General features: G+C 35.5%; 1 protein-coding gene across 18 annotated transcripts in view; it reads left to right on the top strand.

Moving 5' to 3' along the window:
• Positions 1 to 6,342: 6,342 nt before the first annotated feature.
• cast (calpastatin) overlaps positions 6,343 to 24,533 on the top strand; it is a 72,869-nt gene continuing 54,678 nt past the window's right edge. For 7 of the 18 annotated variants that reach the window (XM_030134789.1, XM_030134790.1, XM_030134796.1 and 4 more), the window contains exons 1-2: positions 7,085 to 7,342; positions 7,917 to 8,006. In XM_030134789.1, the coding sequence (XP_029990649.1) occupies positions 7,313 to 7,342; positions 7,917 to 8,006 (120 nt within the window). In that variant the 5' untranslated portion in view covers positions 7,085 to 7,312. Of the gene's footprint in view, positions 6,543 to 7,083; positions 7,343 to 7,916; positions 8,007 to 15,304; positions 15,457 to 24,533 lie in introns of those variants that run through there. The other 11 variants (XM_030134804.1, XM_030134801.1, XM_030134810.1 and 8 more) reach the window with 7 other exon arrangements.

Below are 24,533 nucleotides of genomic sequence, written 5' to 3' on the forward strand. Positions count from 1 at the left end.
TTTTGCATATTATCTCCATGCAAGTATGTTAAAATGTGAGAAAACGTCAGATTAGCAGCATTAAAAGTGTTTTTATTTCATAGTTTTCCCACTGTATATCAGTAAATACATGTTTCTTTGCTTCTAAAATGAAATGCATGGTGTCCAGCTGAGTGGACATTTTTGTAACTCCATGAAAAATAGGTTCATAAAAAAAATCAATCAAAATTTTTTTTTTTTTCCATGTCTAAAGATGAATTAAAACACTTAGGAAAAAAATCTTGATTAAGGTTCTCATAATTCATGCATGACAGGGTTAATTGCATTCAGGGGGTCATGGGTAACACCATGGTATGATGGCTGTGGACTCCATGCCCCAGATATTTCCATCACTGTGTCACATCACATCCTTAAAGATCATGACTCCACAAAAGTAAATAATCCTTTCAAAAATAATTAATAACCCTCACATATAAGATGTAATATTGTTCATTGTAATTTACACTGTTGCCCAAAAAGTTGGAATAATTTTGTTTTCAGATATATTCCTCTTTTTATTCCTATTTATACACACATCACAATTTAAGAATAAATCCCATTGTTACAATCATTTCATGAGAAAATGTAAAAAATATTTTATTCCAACTTTATGGTTAACAGTGTATTAATTACAAATAACTAAACCTTTTATATAACTGATATTAAAGTTGGCCATATTAAATTCTTTCCACAAATACATTTCGTGTTATATTTTAATTTAGAAAGCAACAGGTGACAGATGAAACATGAAACATGAAAGGTGTGCAACAAATGTCTAAGACACTGAAGCACAGACACCTAAGAAAAAAAGCTCTGCATCATTAACATGAATAGTTCATTATTATGAGGTAGATATCTAATTTTCTGTGATAAATGTTGCGTCTTGTGAGTGATCACTCTCCAGTCGCAGCTGATGTTGAAAGGTTGGTAAAGGGAGCAGGTTGTCATGGCAACAATGTGTCCTTGTTGAATGTTATAGGCGATAGATTTCACAGGGTTGATGGGTGACAGGGGAGTAACACACACTCTGATCACTGTCATGATGAGTGTGTTTAATGTGTGTGAACAGTGTGTTTGATGATCACATTAGACTGTAGTACTGTTACAGGCTTAAGTAGATAGATAGATAGATAGATAGATAGATAGATAGATAGATAGACAGACAGACAGACAGACAGACAGACAGACAGACAGATTTCTTGTTTTACAAAAAATCGGTAATCTATACCATCTCTGTATTTATTGTTGTAAATATAAAGTCACTTTTTTCAACAGTTTGCATCCTTGATTTTTTACAGTATTCAAAAAAACATGATTAATTGTATTTATATTTAATTTGACCGTGCAGCTTTGTTGTATTTAAACTTTACCAACGTTAGTAAATGCATCCTCGTTGTAACCAAAATTTCCTTATTTTCTTATATTGGTTCCTATTTTCAGTGTCTTTTTTATTCAGTCATTATTCACTACATGAAAGAGCGTATTCATTAAAACAAAAGATAAAATGTAAAACAAAATACCACATGGCTGTGCTTTATGTACACAAAAAATATTAGTAAAAATATTTTTCCACCTGTAATATATGACAAACATGTGCTTCACACCAAGGGAGTAGGTTTGATTCTGACATTGGTGGGGACACAAATGTCTGGTCTGGTTTCAACCAACTCGATATGTAAAGCGTCATGAAATAACTTTTGTTATGATTTGGTGCTATATAAATAAGATTTGATTTGACAAAAGTGCTCCAAGGCAGCACTCCTGAAAGTTGATGTTTTTTTTGCATTTGTGATCATAATTTCACATCATGTAGAGCTGATCAAACAAGCAAACAATTATAGTCAGTCGGTTCTAGCCATTTTGGCACCCTAGGTGAGATACGAATTTGGTGTCCCCCCCCCCCCCCCCCCCCCCCCCCTTCCCAAAAAAAAAAAAAAAAAAAAACACACATGCACACAAACACACACACACACACACACACACACACACACACACACATCATAGATATGGGGTGGGGGGGCACCAAGGGGAGATACATGAAGCATGAGAAGAAAAGCACAAAGCAGCCAGCAGTAAACCACATAGAAACATTTATAAACCAGCCAACTAGCAGTAAACCATATAGAAACAGATATAAACCACATAGAAACATGTATAAACCACATAGAAACATGTATAAACCACGTAGAAACACATATAACCCAGTTGAGCAGCAGTAACCCACACACCTTAGTAGATATCTCATATCTTAATCATCTACAGTTCTATTATTAGCCAACTTTGCTTCAGTTCAGTTCAGCTAGCTGTAGCTAGTAGCATAAAATGTATTTTAGCATTATAAAAGGTTATACCTAATTGGATTATTTATACCTATACCTAATTGGATTATTTTTCTGCCTCCTCTTTTCTCCTCTTCTAAACTGTGCAGCTAAGGCCTTGGAAGGCCTTTCATGGTGATAAATTCTCCAGCCTTTACCTGGATGCTAGTTCAACACCTGTCTGACTGTCATTCAGCTCCACTCTGTCTCCGTCACTCACATGGTGAGCACTGGTCTGGGAGGGTTCACCTGAGAAATTACAGGGGGGGCTGTTGTTTTGGTTTAATTTCCTCTCATTTCTTTATTTTTAAGACAATTCATGAGAAATTATCATGTTATCAGTCATCAGCCTATGCCCTGCACGCACCGACACACATACGTGCGTGGATGCAGGCAAACAAACACATGTACAAACGTACATGTAAATGACACCTCTGATATTCAAATCCGTCTAGCTGACGTGACCCAGGCAGAACAAATGCATTAATGTTGACAACTTGTGCTAAGCGGTTGGAGATACGAACTGCATCCTGTCCTGTCCAACTTGTTTTTTTTTTTTTCCTGTCCGGTCCAAGGAGCGGATAACTGTAGCTTACAAGTAGATGGAGTAACAGCGGGGATGGCCAATCACATGTTCGATAGCAAAATCGTAGAGCCAATTGGAGAGTGATAATTAGGTTAGAGGCGGGACTTCTAGACCGACTATTAACCCTTTGTGTGCCATAATCATTGACTAAACACTACAGACAGCAGTAATATTGGTAGGGACAAAACAGTAGTGGCTGAATAGTGGTAGGGACGTGTCCCTAATGTCCCTATGCAATTCTACGCCCCTGCTTCACACACCCTGCCTTTCATTTTACTTAAATAAAAACAATATATAATGTACATTTCTCAACTATTATATGCTATTATAACAAGTATAACTACTCCAAAGCAAAATTTATAGAAAACATGAGAAGAATTCATTCAGGAACTCAAATACCAGTGTTTTAATTCCTTTTTTTTTTTTAAATCTTAATATGTAAAGACCATTATGTGTTTTGTGTTATTTAAAGACGTTCATGACAACCTCAGAGGCTGTTGATGTTGTTTGCTGATGGAAACAGAAGCTCAGGGCGCTCCAAGTATTTCCAGTGTGTACAATGGGCCCGAGAAAGAGTCATAAACAATCGAGTCTGTGGAAATACAGTTCATCTCATGCATGTTAAACACTGTATAAACTTGGAACAAACAAACATGTCTATAAGAGCCGTGTTTTCCAAAAAGCCTCTTCATTTTCAATTCAGATGTTCAGAAATCGAATGAGCTTGTTGTTCATGTTGAAAGTGATAATGACTGATGGCTTTGATCATGTGGACATGCACCAGATCTGTCGTATAATCCACATCTACCTAGCAACAACTGTTTGCTTTAGACTCAGGCATGAGGCGCACGGAAACAACTCAACGGTGACACAGATATTAACAAGGATGGCAGTTTCGACAGGACATTACATGTTTCATTACAGAGGACTGAATCTGAGTCTCACTGAGCTGTCGTGTGTTGGTCAGGTCACTCAGGCAGCCTTCCTTTAACGCACCCACAGAACTCCTACGTCAACACACACGACCGGTAAACACATCTATGTATTAATAGAGGTCAAAGGTCTGCCATCAGCTAATTATATTTCCGGCTCTATGAAGGATGGCCACAGCTTTTAGCCACAGAATGACGCAGATGAGGCAGACTGAAGAGTCAATTTGACAGCAACAGAAAGTAATTTAACCAAAGTCAATTAGGCAGCACTAATAGGTATGAAAACTGCAACTGCACTTCTTACTTGTCTCGGTGTCAGGTTACACTTCAGTTATATATGAAGCACTTTTCTGCTTATTCTGCTTATTCACTTATTCTGCTGTCGTCTAAATTCATGTGTATCAGGTTGACAAGCTATAAAGATAATAAACAACATTAAAATGCAACCTTTTAAAGAGTCAATTCTACTTTTTTTTACTGTTCTGCTGCACTACAATTTCCCAGTTTGAGATCAATAAAGTATATGTATGTATTTGTGTATATATATATGTATGTGTGTATGTATTTATGTACAGGGTGGGGAAGCAAAATTTACAATATTTTGAGGCAGGGATTGAAAGACAGTGTATGACCAATTAGTTTATTGAAAGTCATGAGAATTTATTTGCCACAAGAAAATTTACATAATAGAAAATGTTTTTATTCTATGTGTCCTCCTTCTTTCTCAATAACTGCCTTCACACGCTTCCTGAAACTTGTGCAAGTGTTCCTCAAATATTGGGGTGAAAACTTCTCCCATTCTTCTTTAATAGTATCTTCCAGACTTTCTCGTAATAGTTTTGCTCATAGTCATTCTCCTCTTTCCATTATAAACAGTCTTTATGGACACTCCAACTATTTTTGAAATCTCCTTTGGTGTGACGAGTGAATTCAGCAAATCACACACTCTTTGACGTTTGCTTTCCTGATTACTCATATGGGCAAAAGTTTCTGAAAAGGTATGGATAATAGTGTTAGGTATGATTATGACATCAATATATGTTTGGTTTCAAAACAATTGACGTAGCGCCTGCTGAGAAAAAACAACTAAATGTTCATTGTAAATTTTGCTTCCCCACCCTATCTATCTATCTATCTATCTATCTATCTATCTATCTATCTATCTATCTATCTATCTATCTATCTATCTATCTATCTATCTATCTATCTATCTATCTATCTATCTATCTATCTATCTATCTATCTATCTATCTATCTATCTATCTGTGTGTGTGTGTGTGTGTGTGTGTGTGTGTGTGTGTGTGCGTTTATGTAGGTATGTATGTATGTATGTATGTATGTGTGTATGTGTATGTATGTATATATGCATGTATGTATATGTGTGTGTATGCATGCATGCATGTATGTATGTATGTATGTATGTATGTATGTATGTGTGTATGTGTATGTATGTATATATGCATGTATGTATATGTGTGTGTATGCATGCATGCATGTATGTATGTATGTATGTATGTATGTGTGTGTGTGTGTGTGTGTGTGTGTGTATATATGCATGCATGTATGTATGTATATACAGTATGTATGTATGTATGTATGTATGTATGTATGTATGTATATGTGTGTGTGTGTGTATGCATGCATGCATGTATGTATGTATGTATGTATGTATGTATGTATGTATGTATGTACGTATGTATGTGTGTGTGTGTGTGTGTGTGTATATACATGCATGTATGTATGTATATACAGTATGTATGCATGCATGCATGTATGTATGTATGTATGTATGTATGTATGTATGTATGTATCTATCTATCTATCTATCTATCTATCTATCTATCTATCTATCTATCTATCTATCTATCTATCTATCTATCTATCTATCTACATCCACATATCATGACAGTATTTTAGGATGTTTACTCATATCTGAGACACTATTTTACATGAATTATTTACATGTATTTATAGGATTAGTGGTTCACAAATTGTTAAACATTATAGATCAGTAGATTTTTTTCATCTGTTCAGTTCTTTCTGTTGCTACTGCTCATGCGTAATGCCCCTCCAGTCAAACAAACCCCTTTGTACCCACTAGTGGGCAGCGTTGCGTCACATAAAGCTGGTGCTTGTGGGAGGAAGAGGGTAACATCAGCAGTGAGTCAACTCTTCCTTAAACTGTGGGGCGTGTCTGGTCCTGCCAAACATCCAGTTTGTGCGCCTTGTGTGTTGAAAGTATGGTTTGTGGAAGAAAATACAGCCGTATCTGTGAGTGCGCGTGGGATTGCGCAGTTTCAGTCTTACTTTCACCATGTGTCCATCCACTAAATGATCCAAAGTGTGTTGTGTTTATTTTCATTTATCTTAACAGAGTCTGAAACTGAATCTCACTTTGAAAGGTACGACCCGTGCGTAACAGTGACCCACTAACCCCACCCTTTCCTGAGGACAAACACATCCAAACAGTTTCCAAACCACTTCGATCAGGCATCAAACCCGAATATTTTTCTCAGCGGGAGCGGGAGGGGCAAATAATTTGGTTCCAAAGGGGCAGACCAGGCTGTTGACTCTGTCTTTCCACCAGAGGACTGAGAGCGCACAGGGAACCGAAAAAAGTTCATCCACCGTGTTTTAAAGATGCCACATAAGAAGAGAAGCCATGGTCACAGTAAAAACACAAAGGAGGTGGGTTTGCATGTTTATTCACAGAGTTTGGACCTGTGGAAATGTGGAATGTTTAAAAAAAAAAAAAAAAAGTACCCTGTTTTTTGCTGGTGTCTTTGGGTACTTCATGCAAATGTGCGTTTAGTGCGCATCTGATCTGCGTTGGTGTTTATTGTGTGGATGTGTTTGCGCTTTTGCAGGATTGGGATGTTGCAGAAGTAAAGCAATAAGTGCAATGCTGCGGGCGTTGCATTGATTAACCCCATTTCATTATAGTTCTGTATCTGTGTGTGTCAGTGAATGCGTCTTTGCCAGTGGAAAAAGCTGCAGTTGTAAAGGTTTTCTGAAGTTTTTAGTGACTGGAGAAGTTCAAATCACAGGAAATGAGGATATGACTAAAGCCAACCTCCAGCAGAGAAGCTGGAAAGCATTACAATACTCATCTATCAAGGTATTCTGTGGAAATGTGTGTGCGTATGTGTGGATGTGCGTGTGTGGGTGGGTGGGTAGGTGGGGGGTGGGTGGTTATAAACAGGTCAGCGCTTGATGATTCTCAGATATTCTTGCGGCAGAGCTTGAGTGAGATCCAACTGGAAATCTGTGAGTTTTCTTTTGTCACTGAGTCAGAAAGCTGCAGACATCTTTGTGTGATAATTATGTGAAGTGTGCGGGGAGTGGCACAGTGTTTGGTTTGGAGAAGGCATGAGAAAGTTTTTGTGCTGAGGACAGGCTAAAGTGTCAGTCCAGACTCAGCTTTATCTCATGTCAGTGGTTTTTCCTCCTGTTTCCTCATGGCGTATGCAGCATTCTGGAACAGCACTGTGAGTATCACTTCTACTTTCACCCCCTTTTTTTTTATTTATTTTATTTATTTATTTATTTTTTTAAATTTTGCTATTTGATTCACTGCCTAAGCACTTATAGTAACTTTTGCATCTGAATGCCTTTACAGCAGAAAACCAGTAGAACTAATCTGAAAGTACATCCCATTCATTTGCTTTAAAACTTGGCAATAGCTGCACAAATTAACCTTTGGACTGAAATAAATTAATTGCAAGGGCTTTGTCTTTATTCTGGCAGACTTTGTATTTATATATAAGGGTGTGTGTCTGTTTAAACTAAGATAGGCTTCAACACACACTCCTATTTGAGTCCCATTTATTAAGTTAGGTTTGATCAAATGTACAGTCATAGTTCAATGCAGTGACTTATTCTTTCATCACAGCAGATGGTAAATTAATAATAACCACCTACACAATAGGTTGAAATCTCTGCATCCTGTTTTTTTTTTTTTTTTTTTTTTTTTGTCATTTAGCTGTTAAAGCATATGGACTTACAAGCTGATTTGTGTATCTGTGTGTGTGTGTGTGTGTGTGTGTGTGTGTGTGTGTGTAGCATGGAGGATCGACCACTACCCCAGTCCAAGTCCATCATAGTAGCAGGTTTTCTACCCTCTGTGTCCCTGCACAGTCCTGGTACGGCAAGGTACTGACTGCACATCCTCTTGTTATCTCTCAGACGCAACTGAGACGAAGACGAAAACCTTTTGTTTTGTATGTGTTTGAGCATTGAAACTGAAAAACTTGCATCACTTTAAAACTATTTTTAAAATGCGTAGGTTGGAGACAATCACTTTTTGTTTCAATTATGACATAATAATAATAATAATAATAATAATAATAATAATAAAACACCAAAACTTGATTAACATTACTATTGCCTCATGAACAGATATTTATGCTTACATTTTCTTACCACAATGATGTATTTTTATACACTCGAGTCGTGAGAATTTTGTGTATTTGCCTCATACATGAATTCCTTCAGACGTGTATAGATGAGAAGAAACGTCTCTGTATGTTTGTGTTTGTCTCCCTCTACTGTGGACACTCATTCCTGAGAATCTGTCAGCTGTAAATATGTGATTCCTCAGAGCTGCTGGTCTGTAAATTTACAATGAGAGAGAGTTTTTCATAGATTTAATCAGTTTGCTTTGTAATAGCGGCTTATTTTATTTGACGTTTAATATCATAATACCTCTGAATTCAGAGTTGAGTTCACTTTTACTGACTGCTTTTTATTTCCTACAGATTTTAATTGCTTTTTATTCATTTAGTGATGGCTTCTTATATTTATTTTCTCTTTGATTTTTGGACTCAAGTTGTCCGCTCCACTGACCTGCCTTTGAGGAATTTTAGCCTTTTTTGAGTCAAATACTTAAGAGAGCTCCATGTTTATGTCACCACAGTGTTCAGTTATGATTATTGCAAGACTTACAGTACTGTGCAAAAGTCTGTGGCCACTATTAGTTTTATTGTTTTTGAAAGATTGAAATGATCATATGTTTATTTCTCATTGTCGTTTCTTCAGATGCAACAAGGGAAATAAAGAAATTTGTGCACAACCTTAAAAAACATCCAAAAACTGTGCAAAATGTGTTCTAAAGGTTGAAGTCAGTATTCAGTGTGACCTCTGACCCCATGACAAGAAGCAGGAAACACAGTTAGAAACATCTGACATGTGTTGAATGGAACCTGGTATAAAACATCAGAAAATTAATGTAATAAATCTTATATTGTCTGAACAATGTTACATTAAATACTACCTCTTTGGGTCATAGAAGCAAGGTTATAATAGTTTTGGATTTTTAATTCTAGTTTAGTTTTATTTAGTTTTGACTTTTTTTTTTCTCTAATTCAGTTAGTTTCAATTAGTTTTTAGAGCAGGTTTGCTAGTTTTTATTAGTTGTCATTTTTTCTGAATGCTTAGTTTAGTTTAGTTTTAGTATTAGTTTCAGTTTTTTCATATATTTTATCTTCCTCGCCATCCTATTCAAAGAAATAAGTGAGGTTACCCTGGACACTTTATTTGGGGGTCAGGTTAGGGCAGCTCTGATTGAGCAGAGACACAAACATATGTACAGTGCCATGAACAGGGCGGGGAAGCAAAATTTACAATGAACATTTAGTTGTTTTTTCTCAGCAGGCACTACGTCAATTGTTTTGAAACCAAACATATATTGATGTCATAATCATACCTAACACTATTATCCATACCTCTTCAGAAACTTTTGCCCATATGAGTAATCAGGAAAGCAAACGTCAAAGAGTGTGTGATTTGCTGAATACACTCGTCACACCAAAGGAGATTTCAAAAATAGTTGGAGTGTCCATAAAGACTGTTTATAATGGAAAGAAGAGAATGACTATGAGCAAAACTATTACGAGAAAGTCTGGAAGTGGAGGAAGCAACAAAAAACGTACCAAAGCTTTTATTAAAGCTCTCAAATCCAAAATCCTAAAGGATCCAACCAAATCCATGAGAAAAATGGCAATTGAACTTGAGGTAGACAACAAGACCGTTAGAAATGCAGTAAAATATGATTTGAAGTTCAAATCTTACACAAGAACACCAAAACACATGTCGACAACAGCAACAAATCCAACTTTAGCAATTTTTGGGAATCATGTTTATGGCCGCCTTCTAGCCCAGATCTAAACCCTCTGGATTCTGCTATTTGGGGCGTTTTAGAACATGCTACCAATAGAACATCACACAGCAATGTCGACGTTCTTAAAAATACTATTAAAGAAGAATGGGAGAAGCTGTCACCCGAATATTTGAGGAACACTTGCGCAAGTTTCAGGAAGCGTGTGAAGGCAGTTATTGAGAAAGAAGGAGGACACATAGAATAAAAACATTTTCTATTATGTACATTTTCTTGTGGCAAATAAATTCTCATGACTTTCAATAAACTAATTGGTCATACACTGTCTTTCAATCCCTGCCTGAAAATATTGTAAATTTTGCTTCCCCACCCTGTATAAATTCCCTATAGCAGGTTGGAGGGGGTAATGTAGGTGGGAGTGCGATCCATACACAACGTCACTTAAATGAAAACGAAACTGAAACTTTCCATACTTTCACCGTTGGCCTTCTGACTTCTATACCTCTGTTATACCGCTGATCTTAGATGAAATTTTCACATGTTCGATCCTATATCAACACTGACAAAGACGAAAACTAAGGGAATTTTATCCATAATTTTGATACGTTTTAGTTAGTTTCGTAAGCACACAATACAGTTTCAGTTAGTTATCTTTTTTTTTTCTTTTAATTTGAGTTTTTACTTATTTCAGTTAACAAAAATGTTTTTTCAATTTTAGTTTTCGTCATTTCGTTCATTTTCGTTAACGATAATAACCTTGCATAGAAGGTGTTTTTTCTCTAAATCTTTTGTTTTACTGCTGTACATACTTGACATATATCCAGATTGTCTCTTAATCCATAAAGACCCAAACAGCCACTGGTGACTAAGACCATCTACTGATCTAAACTGTTTAATACCTGTTGATCCATTAATCCCATCAATCCATGTAAACAATTGGTGTAAAATACAGTTTATCATCTTTTCATGGTCATCAGATATGACCCATTTGGACGTTCAGAGGCTCTGTTGTTACCGTGGAAACACCGTCATCTTCTACAACATTAATTCACCAGTAAAACCCATGGAGTTGGATCATTGACAGTGGATGGAAACACTTGGTTATTGATGTATTTGCTGAAAAAGTCACTTTTTTCTTCAGTTTTCTCCATTTTGATGTAATAACTTGAATTTACTCTGAGCTTTTATGAACATCTATATGATCAGGGAATTAATTATAGGAAAATGCATGATTTACACTGAAAAAAACTCAAAATAAAGAGGATAATATTACAATAAATGGTGATATCACATAAGGTAGGTTAAATATAGAGAAGATACATTTGGGAACTGCCACAAAAGTACCACTGGGTCTTTATGGGTTAATAGAAAAACTGATAAATACCTATATGTGGTTATTGTAACTTTACTAAACCAACAAACCTAATGTTGGCCTAGGAGTTTTGCACAGTACTGCATGTATTTACCACAACTATAAAGTGTAATTTATTGCTCTTTATATCATAAAAATAACCTTTATAATTCTTCAGTCAGCATTTGTTAGCACAGATGTACTTCAGACTGCAAGATCTGGTGCTTTAATATTGCTATTATTCTAGACAGAATTGAATCTGCTTGATAATTCAGGAAAATGGAATGAGTTTGATCAGTTTGAAAGCTTTTTTTTTTTTCTTCACAATATACACACAAATATACGACTTTTTTTTTTTTTTTTTTTCGAACTTTGTGTTTTTTGGTGTTTTGCAGAAAGTGATCAATACAAACATTGTATCATATGTGACAAAACAACTGGAAATGAATAGTTGCACAATTTCCATTTCTTTTGCATGTATACAAAACAAACAAACAAACAAAAAAAACAATCCCTACAACAACTAAAGCAACCTTCTCCATTAAAAAGAAGAGGACAAGATGGAAAAATTAACATAAAGGTTAATCTGGAACAAAGGGGAATTTGTTCTTTGACAAGTTGAAACAACAGATTCCAGATTTGTGTGAATTTATCAGCAGAGGCATGAAGTGTCATTGTAATTTACAAATATACAAACTTAAACTTGCATAAAAAAATATAAACTTTCTCCTCATACTTTTACATTTACAGGTAGTAAGTGTAGATTCAGTGTGACTGAATCCAAAATACCACTATACACTTACACTAGCCTTTAGCGACCGAATAATTCCACATTGCATTTTGAATCCATAAGTTGTGCAGCTGTAGTTGTTACTTTTCTTCCCTTAATTTTCTGACCAGCAGGTGTAGAAGCTCTTCGTTTCTTTCTGTGAACACTTCGATGACCCTGTCTCAGATTGTAGATGTGTAAATCACCGTGGTGGAGGTAGGGTAGTGTGTAGTATGACATGAGTCTAAATATAAAGATGAGCAGGGGAGTCCAGTTACATGCACATGCTTATGTTCATAGACTAGCACACACGTTGATGACAACACCTGACATGTCCTTAGTCATTTCTACTCAGCAAATACAACACATTATATTAGATTTATGTTTTCAAGTACTAAAACTATGTGAAATACACCTGTGAAATCCTAATAATATCAAGTTACAGGTGAAAAAACTAAACCATCTGCAGCTGTGACTTCCAAGTGGTTCAGTTCCTGATGAGGTTAGTTATCAAGTCATCTCTAGTTATCTCAGACGGTGCATCGGCTAGTTTTACAGGCTGGGCGACTTGGCCGCTTTGCCACAGGTGTGTCAGGGTGTGTGCCATGCATACTACAGGTGATGTGGAAATGCCTGTGTGTGTTTGTGTGCACACATGTACAAGCATGAACACTGCAGATACCATGTTGTGTGTGTTGCATAATGTCGCTGTCAAACATGTCTGCATGTACAGTGTACGCTTTATTTGGTTTTTCTTTTTTTGTAAACTGTAAAACTTTAAAAGACAGACTCCTGTGACTTGATCTGGTGGAATATGACAGACAGACAAAACCAGTGGGTGCTTCGATGAAACTGGTCCCTAAAAACGAGACAGAGGGGCTAAAAATTCAAACGAGATGAAGACTAATGTCATATGTTTGGAAGTACTTTGGGTCTATGTTAAAATAAATATTTTCTGAGATAAAAGACAAACTGTTTTTCAAATAAAACACATTTTTATATTATTTTTTATTTAAAAAAAAAAAAAAAAATCTGTATGTAACACGGAAAAAAGGACCTGAAAATTATGTGCTGCTATTTTTTCAAATATCTTTCATTCTCTCACAGGTACATTTTGGAAATTGAACTAATTACGCAAGGTAGAGTGTTTTACAAAAATGACCACTGTTGCAAAATCATTCACGATTTATTTGTGTTTAACTGGGCAGGTTCTGTATGTAACACCACTGGACACGATGGGTTACACACGAAACCTGGAATGAGACTTGAAAAACTTGTATGTCTGGATTAGAAAAACCAGTAGGATCCTGAAATTTAACACAGTGTCTGTACTTATAGCGGTATGTAAGACTATTTCAAGCTATGTGTTCCAGATAAAATGCACTGACGCCTATGCAGCTTTTCCTTTCCTAATTTTGGTCCTATTTTTGACCCCAATATTTTACTAAAATTTCACTAATTTTGGGATGGCTTAGAGCAAGAGTATCATTTTTCTTGCATTTATCTGAGGTCATCATTAGGTACATCCTAGGGGGAAATAGGTCTAAATTTCTCTTTTATTATTGGGTCTAAAAAGCTGGCAAAGTACTAGGTACCAAAATAAACCCAGTTGGCATCCTTAAATAAACCCATTTGGCATCCTTACACCCTTCTGTGTGTCAGACCCAAAGCAGCAGCTCAGATCTCATCCATCGGTGACCATTCTACATGTGTGCAGTTTAACATGTCATACAGGTTAAAAATACATTAATCGTACAGTACATTATTTTCATATTTTGCTTAGGAGTGCTACCCAGAGGCAACAAACCCCGACTGTCAGACCTCACACTGATTCCATCACACTGACTCACTCAAAAGCTGTATTGTCTGCACACTCCACCCGAGAACTGCCCAAAGGGATACACAATAGGTGAAGCAGAACCTCTGAGATATGACTGGAATTGCACTTTGTACCCACACTGGCTTTAAATACCATGAGAACAATAGGAGAAACACAGCGGCTTCAAAAATGTCAACAGACAAGTGACAAATTAAAGGAAAACTATACTGGAAAGGTGTTGGTTAACCATGTGACACCAGAACAGCTTTGTTGTGCCATTTGGTGTTTTAATAAAGGAGGCGGAGAGTGCTGTCATACATGTCTATCCAAAACCACTCATAGGTGGGATCCACAGATGACAGTGAAGACTGTAGCATATGATTTGCACCACTTTCATACTCATGCACATGTCTTATACCATCACACCTTTATATATTATTAGATTGTCTTTTTATCTTTTTTCTTTTACATACAAAGCTGTTATATTATGTGTTGTAGTCTTTCCTTGTTTGTACTTAACTGAATATGTTTTCCAAATGTCGTAAACAGCTGAACTCCTGTCTTTTATATTGAGTTAGGTGAAAGTTCACAAAGCCAACACCCATGTGTTACACTTCGGCAAATCTGTTTCTCATGATATCTGTAGGAACACTCCCTAGTACACACTTCTTTCTAATAGAGCTGTTCCAATAAAGTTGTTTTGATGAACAGAATCATCTCTGCAGATTCTTAATCACTCCCTATTATTTAATAACTACCATAGAGACCTGCTGACCAGATGTTAAAATGTTGTTATTGTAATATAATATTTGATTCAGACTGAAAGGCCTCAGTTTAGGCTTCTATCTTGGGAAAAAAGTTAATTAAGCTGTAATAGCTAACTAAAGTCTTGCCACTCCCTTTATTCTCAATGGTAATTAGGCAGACTGGGCAGTTGCATAACCTGTCTTTCATTGCTGCGTGTACATAAGTGGTGTGTATACGAACATGTGTGTCTTTATGCCAGTGTATGCTCAAGGCCTATATATCATCACAAATCAGGGTGTGGGTTAGTTGATAAGTAGCTCGGACACTGCCTCAGATAAAGCTCAGGGTGTTTTAGATACCCTGAACTGTTTCATTCATCTTGATTTTAATTCATGCGTTGTGTTGAAACCATATGTTTTTTCCTGGAGGAGCGTCTCAGATGTATGCGCTCATCAGGTGGCTTATCACCCCTCGGTCAGCTCACTTCCCCTTATAGCCCAGAGAGTTATGACCCTGCCTCTTGTGACTTTTCACATCCGAGCCTTCCCCCACTAGCCCCCTTCTGCTCGTCGACCACGCCCCCTCTTTGCTCCCTCCGCCCCCCCCCTCCCCTCCCCTCTCTCCAGCTCCCTTCCCTGCCTCTGGAAACATGCTGCAAGCCTACAGACAAGGCAGAGGCTGACAGACACACACACACATACACACTCTGAGGCACTTTCAGCCAACATGGGCCAGATACTGAGCTGGATCCGAGGCCCACGGGACTCCCCGGCCCTTCAGGATGTGGCAGTGGAGGAGCAGGTGTGTGCAAATGCGTGTACTGATAGAATGATATATGCTGAGTAACTAATCCTAAGTGTCCACGTGTGTTTTGTTTTGTTTTGTTTTGTCGGTGTAAATCAGCCTGCAAGTGTGTGTGTAACTCTACTTTAGTTTGTACTGCATGTTCTAGTTTGTACTGAATGTTTAACAAAGGACTTATAGGGAAAACTCATGCGGAGGAAAACTGTCTTGGCCTTTGTCCAAGTCTGACCTCCCTCTCTCTCTCTCTCTCTCTCTCTCTCTCTCCCTTTCTATCTCACTGCTGGAATGTGTGAGCCTGTGCGAGTTCAGAGTCACTGTGTGTTTTCTACCAGTGAGATATTAAACCAAGGCCTGTCTGTTTTGCTACCAGTTGCCACAAATACAAAACCGCAGGGAGAAATGACGACCCAGTCAGGAATAGTCAAAGGGATAATTGTGTGTTTTACTGCTGAGAAAGAACAGGTTTTATTTTACTATAGGGCGGCATTTGACGTTATGGTTTATCAGTCTTAGAGCAGGATTTGAGTTTGTATGTCTCGCCCAAATAGCATTCTGCTGTGATAATGTGCAGCGGTGGAGCAATGTGAGCAGGGTGTGTAGTTGGATCATAGCTTTTTTGTCTATTTGCACTCGCATGTAGATCACATCCTGTTATCGTTCGTGTTTTATATTTCTGTTATATTTTTTTTACATGCTTGGCAGTGGGAGTAGCTACTTGTTGTTGTGACGGGTCAGCAGAGGTCAGTCTGTTGTCTGTACTTTGTCATCAGGGCTGTGTTAGCTCACTCTGAGTCACTTTATTTCTTAACCCATAAAGATCCAGTGCTACTTTTGTGCCTGTTCCCAAATGAATTTTTCTCTTTCTTAAGTGATTGATCACCATTTATTATAATATTATGCTCTGTATTTGTGCTTTTTTTGTGATAATCATGTATTTTTCTGTGTTTAACTGACTGATTATGTAAAAGCTCAGAGTAAAGTTGAGGGTTATTATATCAAAAACAGAGAAAACTGAAGATAAAATGACTTTTTCAACAAAATCTCTCATTAACTGAACATAAACCAAGTGTTTCCATCCACTGTCATTGATCCAACTCCATGAGTTTTACTAGTGAATCAATGTTGTAGAAGATGACAGTGTTTCCATGGTAACTATGAAGCCTCTGAATGTCCAAATGGGTCATATCTGATGACCATGAAAAGAAGAATAACTGTATTTTGCACCAATTATTAATAGGGGTGTAAGAAAGTATTGGTTCTGCAATATATCGCAATATTTCATTTCATGATACTGTATCAATATTAAAAAGTACTGTATTGATATTTTTAGGTATTTATTCAAATGCAGATATTGTGGAGGTTATTTTTTTTTTCTTTTTTGTGTGTATTTTATTTATTATTATTTAACACTCTTTTATTAAATAATGTTAGTTCCTTTGTTGGGATTACACAATAGAATTTGAACAGGATCTTAAACTGTAATGTCTGTACAATATAATTTAAGTTTTAACACAAGAACATTTTTGTGATATAGCATTAGATCCTGTTCTGATCAAATAAAAATGTGTTTAGTGTTTTGACATATTTCTGGTTTAATTCAATTATTCAAGGAAATAATCATTTAAAAAAAAGAAACAAACAAAAAATTGCCTTTTTAATAGTATCATGATATATTGTATCATGATCCTCGTATTGTGATTTGAATTGTATCACCAGATTCTTGCCAATACACACCCCTAATTATCAACACATACTGATAGGATTAATGGATCAACGGGGATTAAACAGTTTAGATCAGTAGATGGTTTGTGTCACCGGTGGCTTTTTGGGTGTTTATGGGTTAAACATTAAAAACAAATGTGCCCAGGGATTAGGACTCAGAGTGGGTTTTTCTGTTTTCTTTTGGGCTACATTCCCAACAGTCTGCCTCCCCCATACCGTCAGCTGGTGACATAATCATCAGAATGACAGGAAGTGGCCAGTGGGAAAACAAAACTTGACTGCACACGAATAACTATCTGTAAGAAGTCTGAACACGATAAGAGGACAATAGTGCAACACTCAGTTTACATTTCCTCCCTGTCAAACACACATCACAATAACAAGCTGTGTGAATGTACACATCATTCCTCACATTTGACACGTTTGTGTGTTTGCTGTGACAGAATTGATGGTGTTTCAACACAGCAGTGGACTTTATGTCATTGTGTCAAAGTATGCAGAGTTCAGTCATTATAACTGGATTAAAACTATGTTGTTGGTTCATTTGCAGTGTTTCATTCTGGAAGCTGGTTGAGGTGTAAGTATTTAACTACTTAATATAAAACGATCTGTATTTATCAGTCGATGTTGATGATTATCACGAGTCAAAGACAAGTCAAATGTTTTTTTCTTTAAAGTTTTAAGACTGATTAAGTCCAGAAGCTGTTGATTTGATATTGAAGATATAACTGACACAACAAGATGGGAAAGTTGCAAGACACTACAAGACAAAATGCAAAAACCAAAAAAAAAATGTTAAAAATACAACAAAGACACAAATTGTCTGACAAATTTAGATAAAAAAAATTGTCATAAATGATGAAACAAAATGTTCACTTAAAAGGTGCGACAACACAATGGCAAACTGAATTATGTAAAAAAAAAAAAAAAAAAAAAAGAGAAATTATGTAAAATACACAATAACATGAAAATTATGCAAAGTGTTAAGACAAAGAATGCGAAGTATGAAAAAAAAGTAAATGAAGCAACAATATAAGAAAATGTTGTAAAATGTGCAACAGCATAATGGCAAACAAGTTGTGTAAAAACCTTTGACAAAAATGATAGAAAATACACAATAAGATGAAAATGATGTCAAATAAAGAAAATAAACAAGATTTAAATGATGTAGGAGAGAATGTTGTAAAAACTACATAAAATGTAAAGGACACAACAAGAAGAAAACTATATAAAATATGACATAAGACACAACGACACTTAAAGATACAAACAAGAGGAATTGCCCAAACTTATATTTTTATCATTTATTCCATAAAACTGCATCACTTCTTAAAATCAACATCTTCAAGTAAGTGCAGTTTAAAGTGATAATAAAAGAAAACAGACCAGAATATTCCACTGAGTGAGGAAAATAAGGACAAATATGTTGGTGTCGTCATACTGTCTAAATCACCGTAGAGCAGCTGAGTCGGTCAGACGGGGCTCGTGTCTGTGGACATTATGTCATATGACGTCTGACTACTGAAGTTCATGTAATAAACATGAATCTGTCACTGAAAAATTACAATGATCCTTCAATGCAATTTATGGATCGTATTTATTTTTAGATTTTCATTACAAGGCACTGTGCTACTGTCTTTTAACTGTTTTTATGCTGCTTTTATTATACTTCTGTATTGCTTGTATCTCTGACTTTTATTTGATCTTTTATACTTGCACTCTGAGAGACCTCTGCATAATAATTCCTAAGTACCTGAATGTGCACAAATGGCAAATACAACTATCTTTATCTTATCTTTATGTTTTAATTAAGTCTTATAAACAGAGGAAGGTGGGATTTTTTTGTAACAGGGAGTGGGTTTTATTGATGAGGTTAAAGATCCAAACCTCCACCGGCGACCAAACCATCTACTGATCTAAAATGTTTAATAACTTCTGATCCATTAATCCTTTCAATCCATGTAAATAATTGGTGTAAAATACAGTTTGTCATCTTTTCATGGTCATCAGATACGACCCGTTTGGACGTTCAGAGGCTTCGTAGTTACCATGGAAACACGTCATCTTCTACAGCATTGATTCACCAGTAAAACCCATGGAGTTGGATCAATGACAGTGAATGGACGCACTGGTTTTATATTCAGTGAATGACAGATTTTGTTGAAAAAGTCATGTTTTCTTATTTTTCCTCTGTTTCTAATATTATGACAATCAACTTTAATCTGAGCTTTTATGAACATCTGCATGATCAGTCAATTAAATATGGGAAAATACCTGATTTTCATTGAAAATTTGATCAATGACAGTGGATGGAGACACTTGTTTTTATGTTCAGTTATTGACATCTTTGCTGAAAAAGTCATTTTTTCCTTACTTTTCTCTGTTTCTAATATAATAACCCTCAACTTTACTCTAACTGTCATTGAACATATACATGATCAGTACATTAAATATAGGAAATTGAATGATTTACATGGACGTAACGCAAAATAAGGAAGATAATATTACAATCAATGGTGATAAATCACTTAAGACAGGCTAAATATAGAGAAAAAATCATTTGGGAACTGCCACGGGAAAATACCTGATTTTCATTGAAGATTTGATCAATGACAGTGGATGGAGACACTTGTTTTTATGTTCAGTTATTGATATCTTTGCTGAAAAAGTCATTTTTTCCTTACTTTTCTCTGTTTCTAATATAATAACCCTCAACTTTACTCTGACTGTCATTGAACATATACATGATCAGTACATTAAATATAGGAAAATGAATGATTTGCATGGAAGCAACGCAAAATAAGGAAGATAATATTACAATCAATGGTGATACATCACTTAAGACAGGCTAAATATAGAGAAAAAATCATTTGAGAACTGACACAGGAAAATACCTGATTTTCATTGAAGATTTGATCAATGACAGTGGATGGAGACACTTGTTTTTATGTTCAGTTATTGATATCTTTTATATTTTATCACTTTTTCCTTACTTTTCTCTGTTTCTAATATAATAACCCTCAACTTTACTCTGACTGTCATTGAACATATACATGATCAGTACATTAAATATAGGAAAATGAATGATTTGCATGGAAGCAACGCAAAATAAGGAAGATAATATTACAATCAATGGTGATACATCACTTAAGAAAGGCTAAATATAGAGAAAAAATCATTTGAGAACTGACACAGGAAAATACCTGATTTTCATTGAAAATCTGATCAATGACAGTGGATGGAGACACTTGTTTTTGTGTTCAGTTATTAATATATTTTATCACTTTTTCCTTACTTTTCTCTGTTTCTAATATAATAACCCTCTGCTTTACTCTGACTGTCATTGAACATATACATGATCAGTACATTAAATATAGGAAAATGAATGATTTACATTGAACAAACACAAAATGAGGAAGATAGTATTACAATCAATGGTGATAAATCCCTTAAGACAGGCTAAATATAGAGAAAAATTCCTTTGGGAACTGCCACAGGAAAATACCTGATTTTCATTGAAAATTTGATCAATGACAGTGGATGGAGACACTTGTTTTTATGTTCAGTTATTGATATCTTTGCTGAAAAAGTCATTTTTTCCTTACTTTTCTCTGTTTCTAATATAATAACCCTCAACTTTACTCTGAGCTTCAATGAACATATACATGATCAGTACATTAAATATAGGAAATTGAATGATTTACATGGAAGTAACGCAAAATATGGAAGATAATATTACAATCAATGGTGATAAATCACTTAAGACAGGCTAAATATAGAGAAAAAATCATTTTAGAACTGCCACGGGAAAATACCTGATTTTCATTGAAAATCTGATCAATGACAGTGGATGGAAACACTTGTTTTTGTGTTCAGTTATTAATATCTTTTATATTTTATCACTTTTTCCTTACTTTTCTCTGTTTCTAGTATAATAACCTTCAGCTTTACTCTGAGCTCCAATGAACATATCAATGATCAGTAAATTAAATATAGGAAAATGTATGATTTACATTGAACAAATGCAAAATGAGGAAGATAGTATTACAATCAATGGTGATAAATCACTTAAGAAAGGCTAAATATAGAGAAAAATTCCTTTGGGAACTGCCACGGGAAAATACCTGATTTTCATTGAAAATTTGATCAATGACAGTGGATGGAGACACTTGTTTTATGTTCAGTTATTGATATCTTTGCTGAAAAAGTCATTTTTTCCTTACTTTTCTCTGTTTCTAATATAATAACCCTCAACTTTACTCTGAGCTTCAATGAACATATACATGATCAGTAAATTGAACCCTTTCATGCATAGGTCACTCTAGTGGACAGTTCTTCTCCAGCTGTTCTCTTGTATGTTCATGGGTTTTGATGTTTTAGTTCCATATCAGCCAACACAGTGAACACTTACGCACCATCCCATACACTGACATTCAGACCATTACTGTAACTTTACTGTTCTTGATAAACCTGATCTGCACTAAAATGTTTAAGTGTAAATCAATTGTTATTTGTTAGACAGGAAGGTTTTTTTTTTTGCATATTATCTCCATGAAGTGAGTAATTACTGGCATTAGAGTATGTTAAAATGTGAGAAGACATCAGATTAGCAGCATTCAAAATGTTTTTATTTCATTGTTTTCATATCACTTTCTGATATTAGATTTTAAACACGTTTTTTCACTTCAAAAATTAAATGCATGGATATTTTTGTAACTCCATAGAAAAAAAAAACTCAATCGCATTGTTTTTTTCATGCCTAAGGAGGCATAAAAACACTGAAGAAACAAATCTTGACTCACAATTCATTTCTCACAATTCATGCAATGATTTACGTGGAACTAATGCAAAATAAGGAAGATAATATTACAATCAATGGTGATAAATCACTTAAGAAAGGCTAAATATAGAGAAAAATTCCTTTGGGAACTGCCACGGGAAAATACCTGATTTTCATTGAAAATTTGATCAATGACAGTGGATGGAGACACTTGTTTTTATGTTCAGTTATTGATATCTTTGCTGAAAAAGTCATTTTTTCCTTACTTTTCTCTGTTTCTAATATAATAACCCTCAACTTTACTCTGAGCTTCAATGAACATATACATGATCAGTAAATTGAACCCTTTCATGCATAGGTCACTCTAGTGGACAGTTCTTCTCCAGCTGTTCTCTTGTATGTTCATGGGTTTTGATGTTTTAGTTCCATATCAGCCAACACAGTGAACACTTACGCACCATCCCATACACTGACATTCAGACCATTACTGTAACTTTACTGTTCTTGATAAACCTGATCTGCACTAAAATGTTTAAGTGTAAATCAATTGTTATTTGTTAGACAGGAAGGTTTTTTTTTTGCATATTATCTCCATGAAGTGAGTAATTACTGGCATTAGAGTATGTTAAAATGTGAGAAGACATCAGATTAGCAGCATTCAAAATGTTTTTATTTCATTGTTTTCATATCACTTTCTGATATTAGATTTTAAACACGTTTTTTTCACTTCAAAAATTAAATGCATGGATATTTTTGTAACTCCATAGAAAAAAAAAACTCAATCGCATTGTTTTTTTCATGCCTAAGGAGGCATAAAAACACTGAAGAAACAAATCTTGACTCACAATTCATTTCTCACAATTCATGCAATGATTTACGTGGAACTAATGCAAAATAAGGAAGATAATATTACAATCAATGGTGATAAATCACTTAAGAAAGGCTAAATATAGAGAAAAATTCCTTTGGGAACTGCCACGGGAAAATACCTGATTTTCATTGAAAATTTGATCAATGACAGTGGATGGAGACACTTGTTTTTATGTTCAGTTATTGATATCTTTGCTGAAAAAGTCATTTTTTCCTTACTTTTCTCTGTTTCTAATATAATAACCCTCTGCTTTACTCTGAGCTTCAATGAACATATACATGATCAGTAAATTGAACCCTTTCATGCATAGGTCACTCTAGTGGACAGTTCTTCTCCAGCTGTTCTCTTGTATGTTCATGGGTTTTGATGTTTTAGTTCTGTATCAGCCAACACAGTGAACACTTACGCACCATCCCATACACTGACATTCAGATCATTACTGTAACTTTACTGTTCTTGATAAACCTGATCTGCACTAACATGTTTAAGTGTAAATCAATTGTTATTTGTTAGACAGGAAGGTTTTTTTTTTTGCAAATTATCTCCATGAAGTGAGTAATTACTAGCATTAGAATATGTTAAAATGTGAGAAGACATCAGATTAGCAGCATTCAAAATGTTTTTATTTCATTGTGTTCATATCACTTTCTGATATTGGATTTTAAACACATTCCTTTACTTCAAAAATAAATGCATGGATATTTTTGTAACTCCATAGAAGAAAAAAACTCAGTCGCATTATTTTTTTCATGCCTAAGGAGGCATAAAAACAGTGAAGAAAAAAAATCTTGTCTCACAATTCATTTCTCACAATTCATGCAATGATTTACATGGAACTAACGCAAAATAAGGAAGATAATATTACAATCAATGGTGATAAATCACTTAAGAAAGGCTAAATATAGAGAAAAAATCATTTGAGAACTGCCACAGAAGTAGCTCTGGGTCTTCATGGGTTAACCTGGTGACGAACCCTCAGGCTCTGTGTGTATATGAGCCAAAAATAGAGGCAGGGCATACTGTGTACATTTTTGTTGACACATATCCCGTGGAGTTAAATATCATCTCATCCATTTCCTGTTAAACGTCACTGTTTATCCCGTTGGCTGGCTGTGCGTTTTTTTCAGCACTCATCAGGACACAGATTTATCCTTTTGCTGTCACTTCAGCCTGACGTTTACTGTTGATCTGAATGTTCACTGGCATCTGTCTCATTCATTTTCATCAAAGCATTTGAACTGCGCTCCAGTGAAGCAAACCTGTGCATGTTTATTCTACTGACTGTTTACATCTGCTGTATTTGAGGAAAAGCTGATCCTTGTAGCCACATGATGTTTGTTCTAAATAGTGAAGACCACGCAGCAGTCGCACACTTACTGGAAATTGTAACTTGATATAATGATTGGAGTTGTGATATGTGACTTCGCATAAACACATGAAGCCAAGGTGATGCAGTGGCTTAGCAAGCATGTGATTATTAGGTAGTAACGCTTAAAACTGGCAACAGGTCCTAACTGTCATCTCCTTGTTCTTGCTGCTGTTGTGTTTCAACATGTTTGTGTCCTATTGAGGCAAACAGGACTAAATATAATAACAGTATTCTTTTGTGTCGGTTTGGACCAAGGAATGGAGAAGAGCACTGATGAGAATTTATAAGGAAACACAGCAAAGGACATCTTCAGCTTTTGTTTTTGGGCATCT

Source organism: Sphaeramia orbicularis, chromosome 5, assembly GCF_902148855.1.
Source record: "Sphaeramia orbicularis chromosome 5, fSphaOr1.1, whole genome shotgun sequence".
Lineage (NCBI taxonomy): Eukaryota > Metazoa > Chordata > Actinopteri > Kurtiformes > Apogonidae > Sphaeramia > Sphaeramia orbicularis.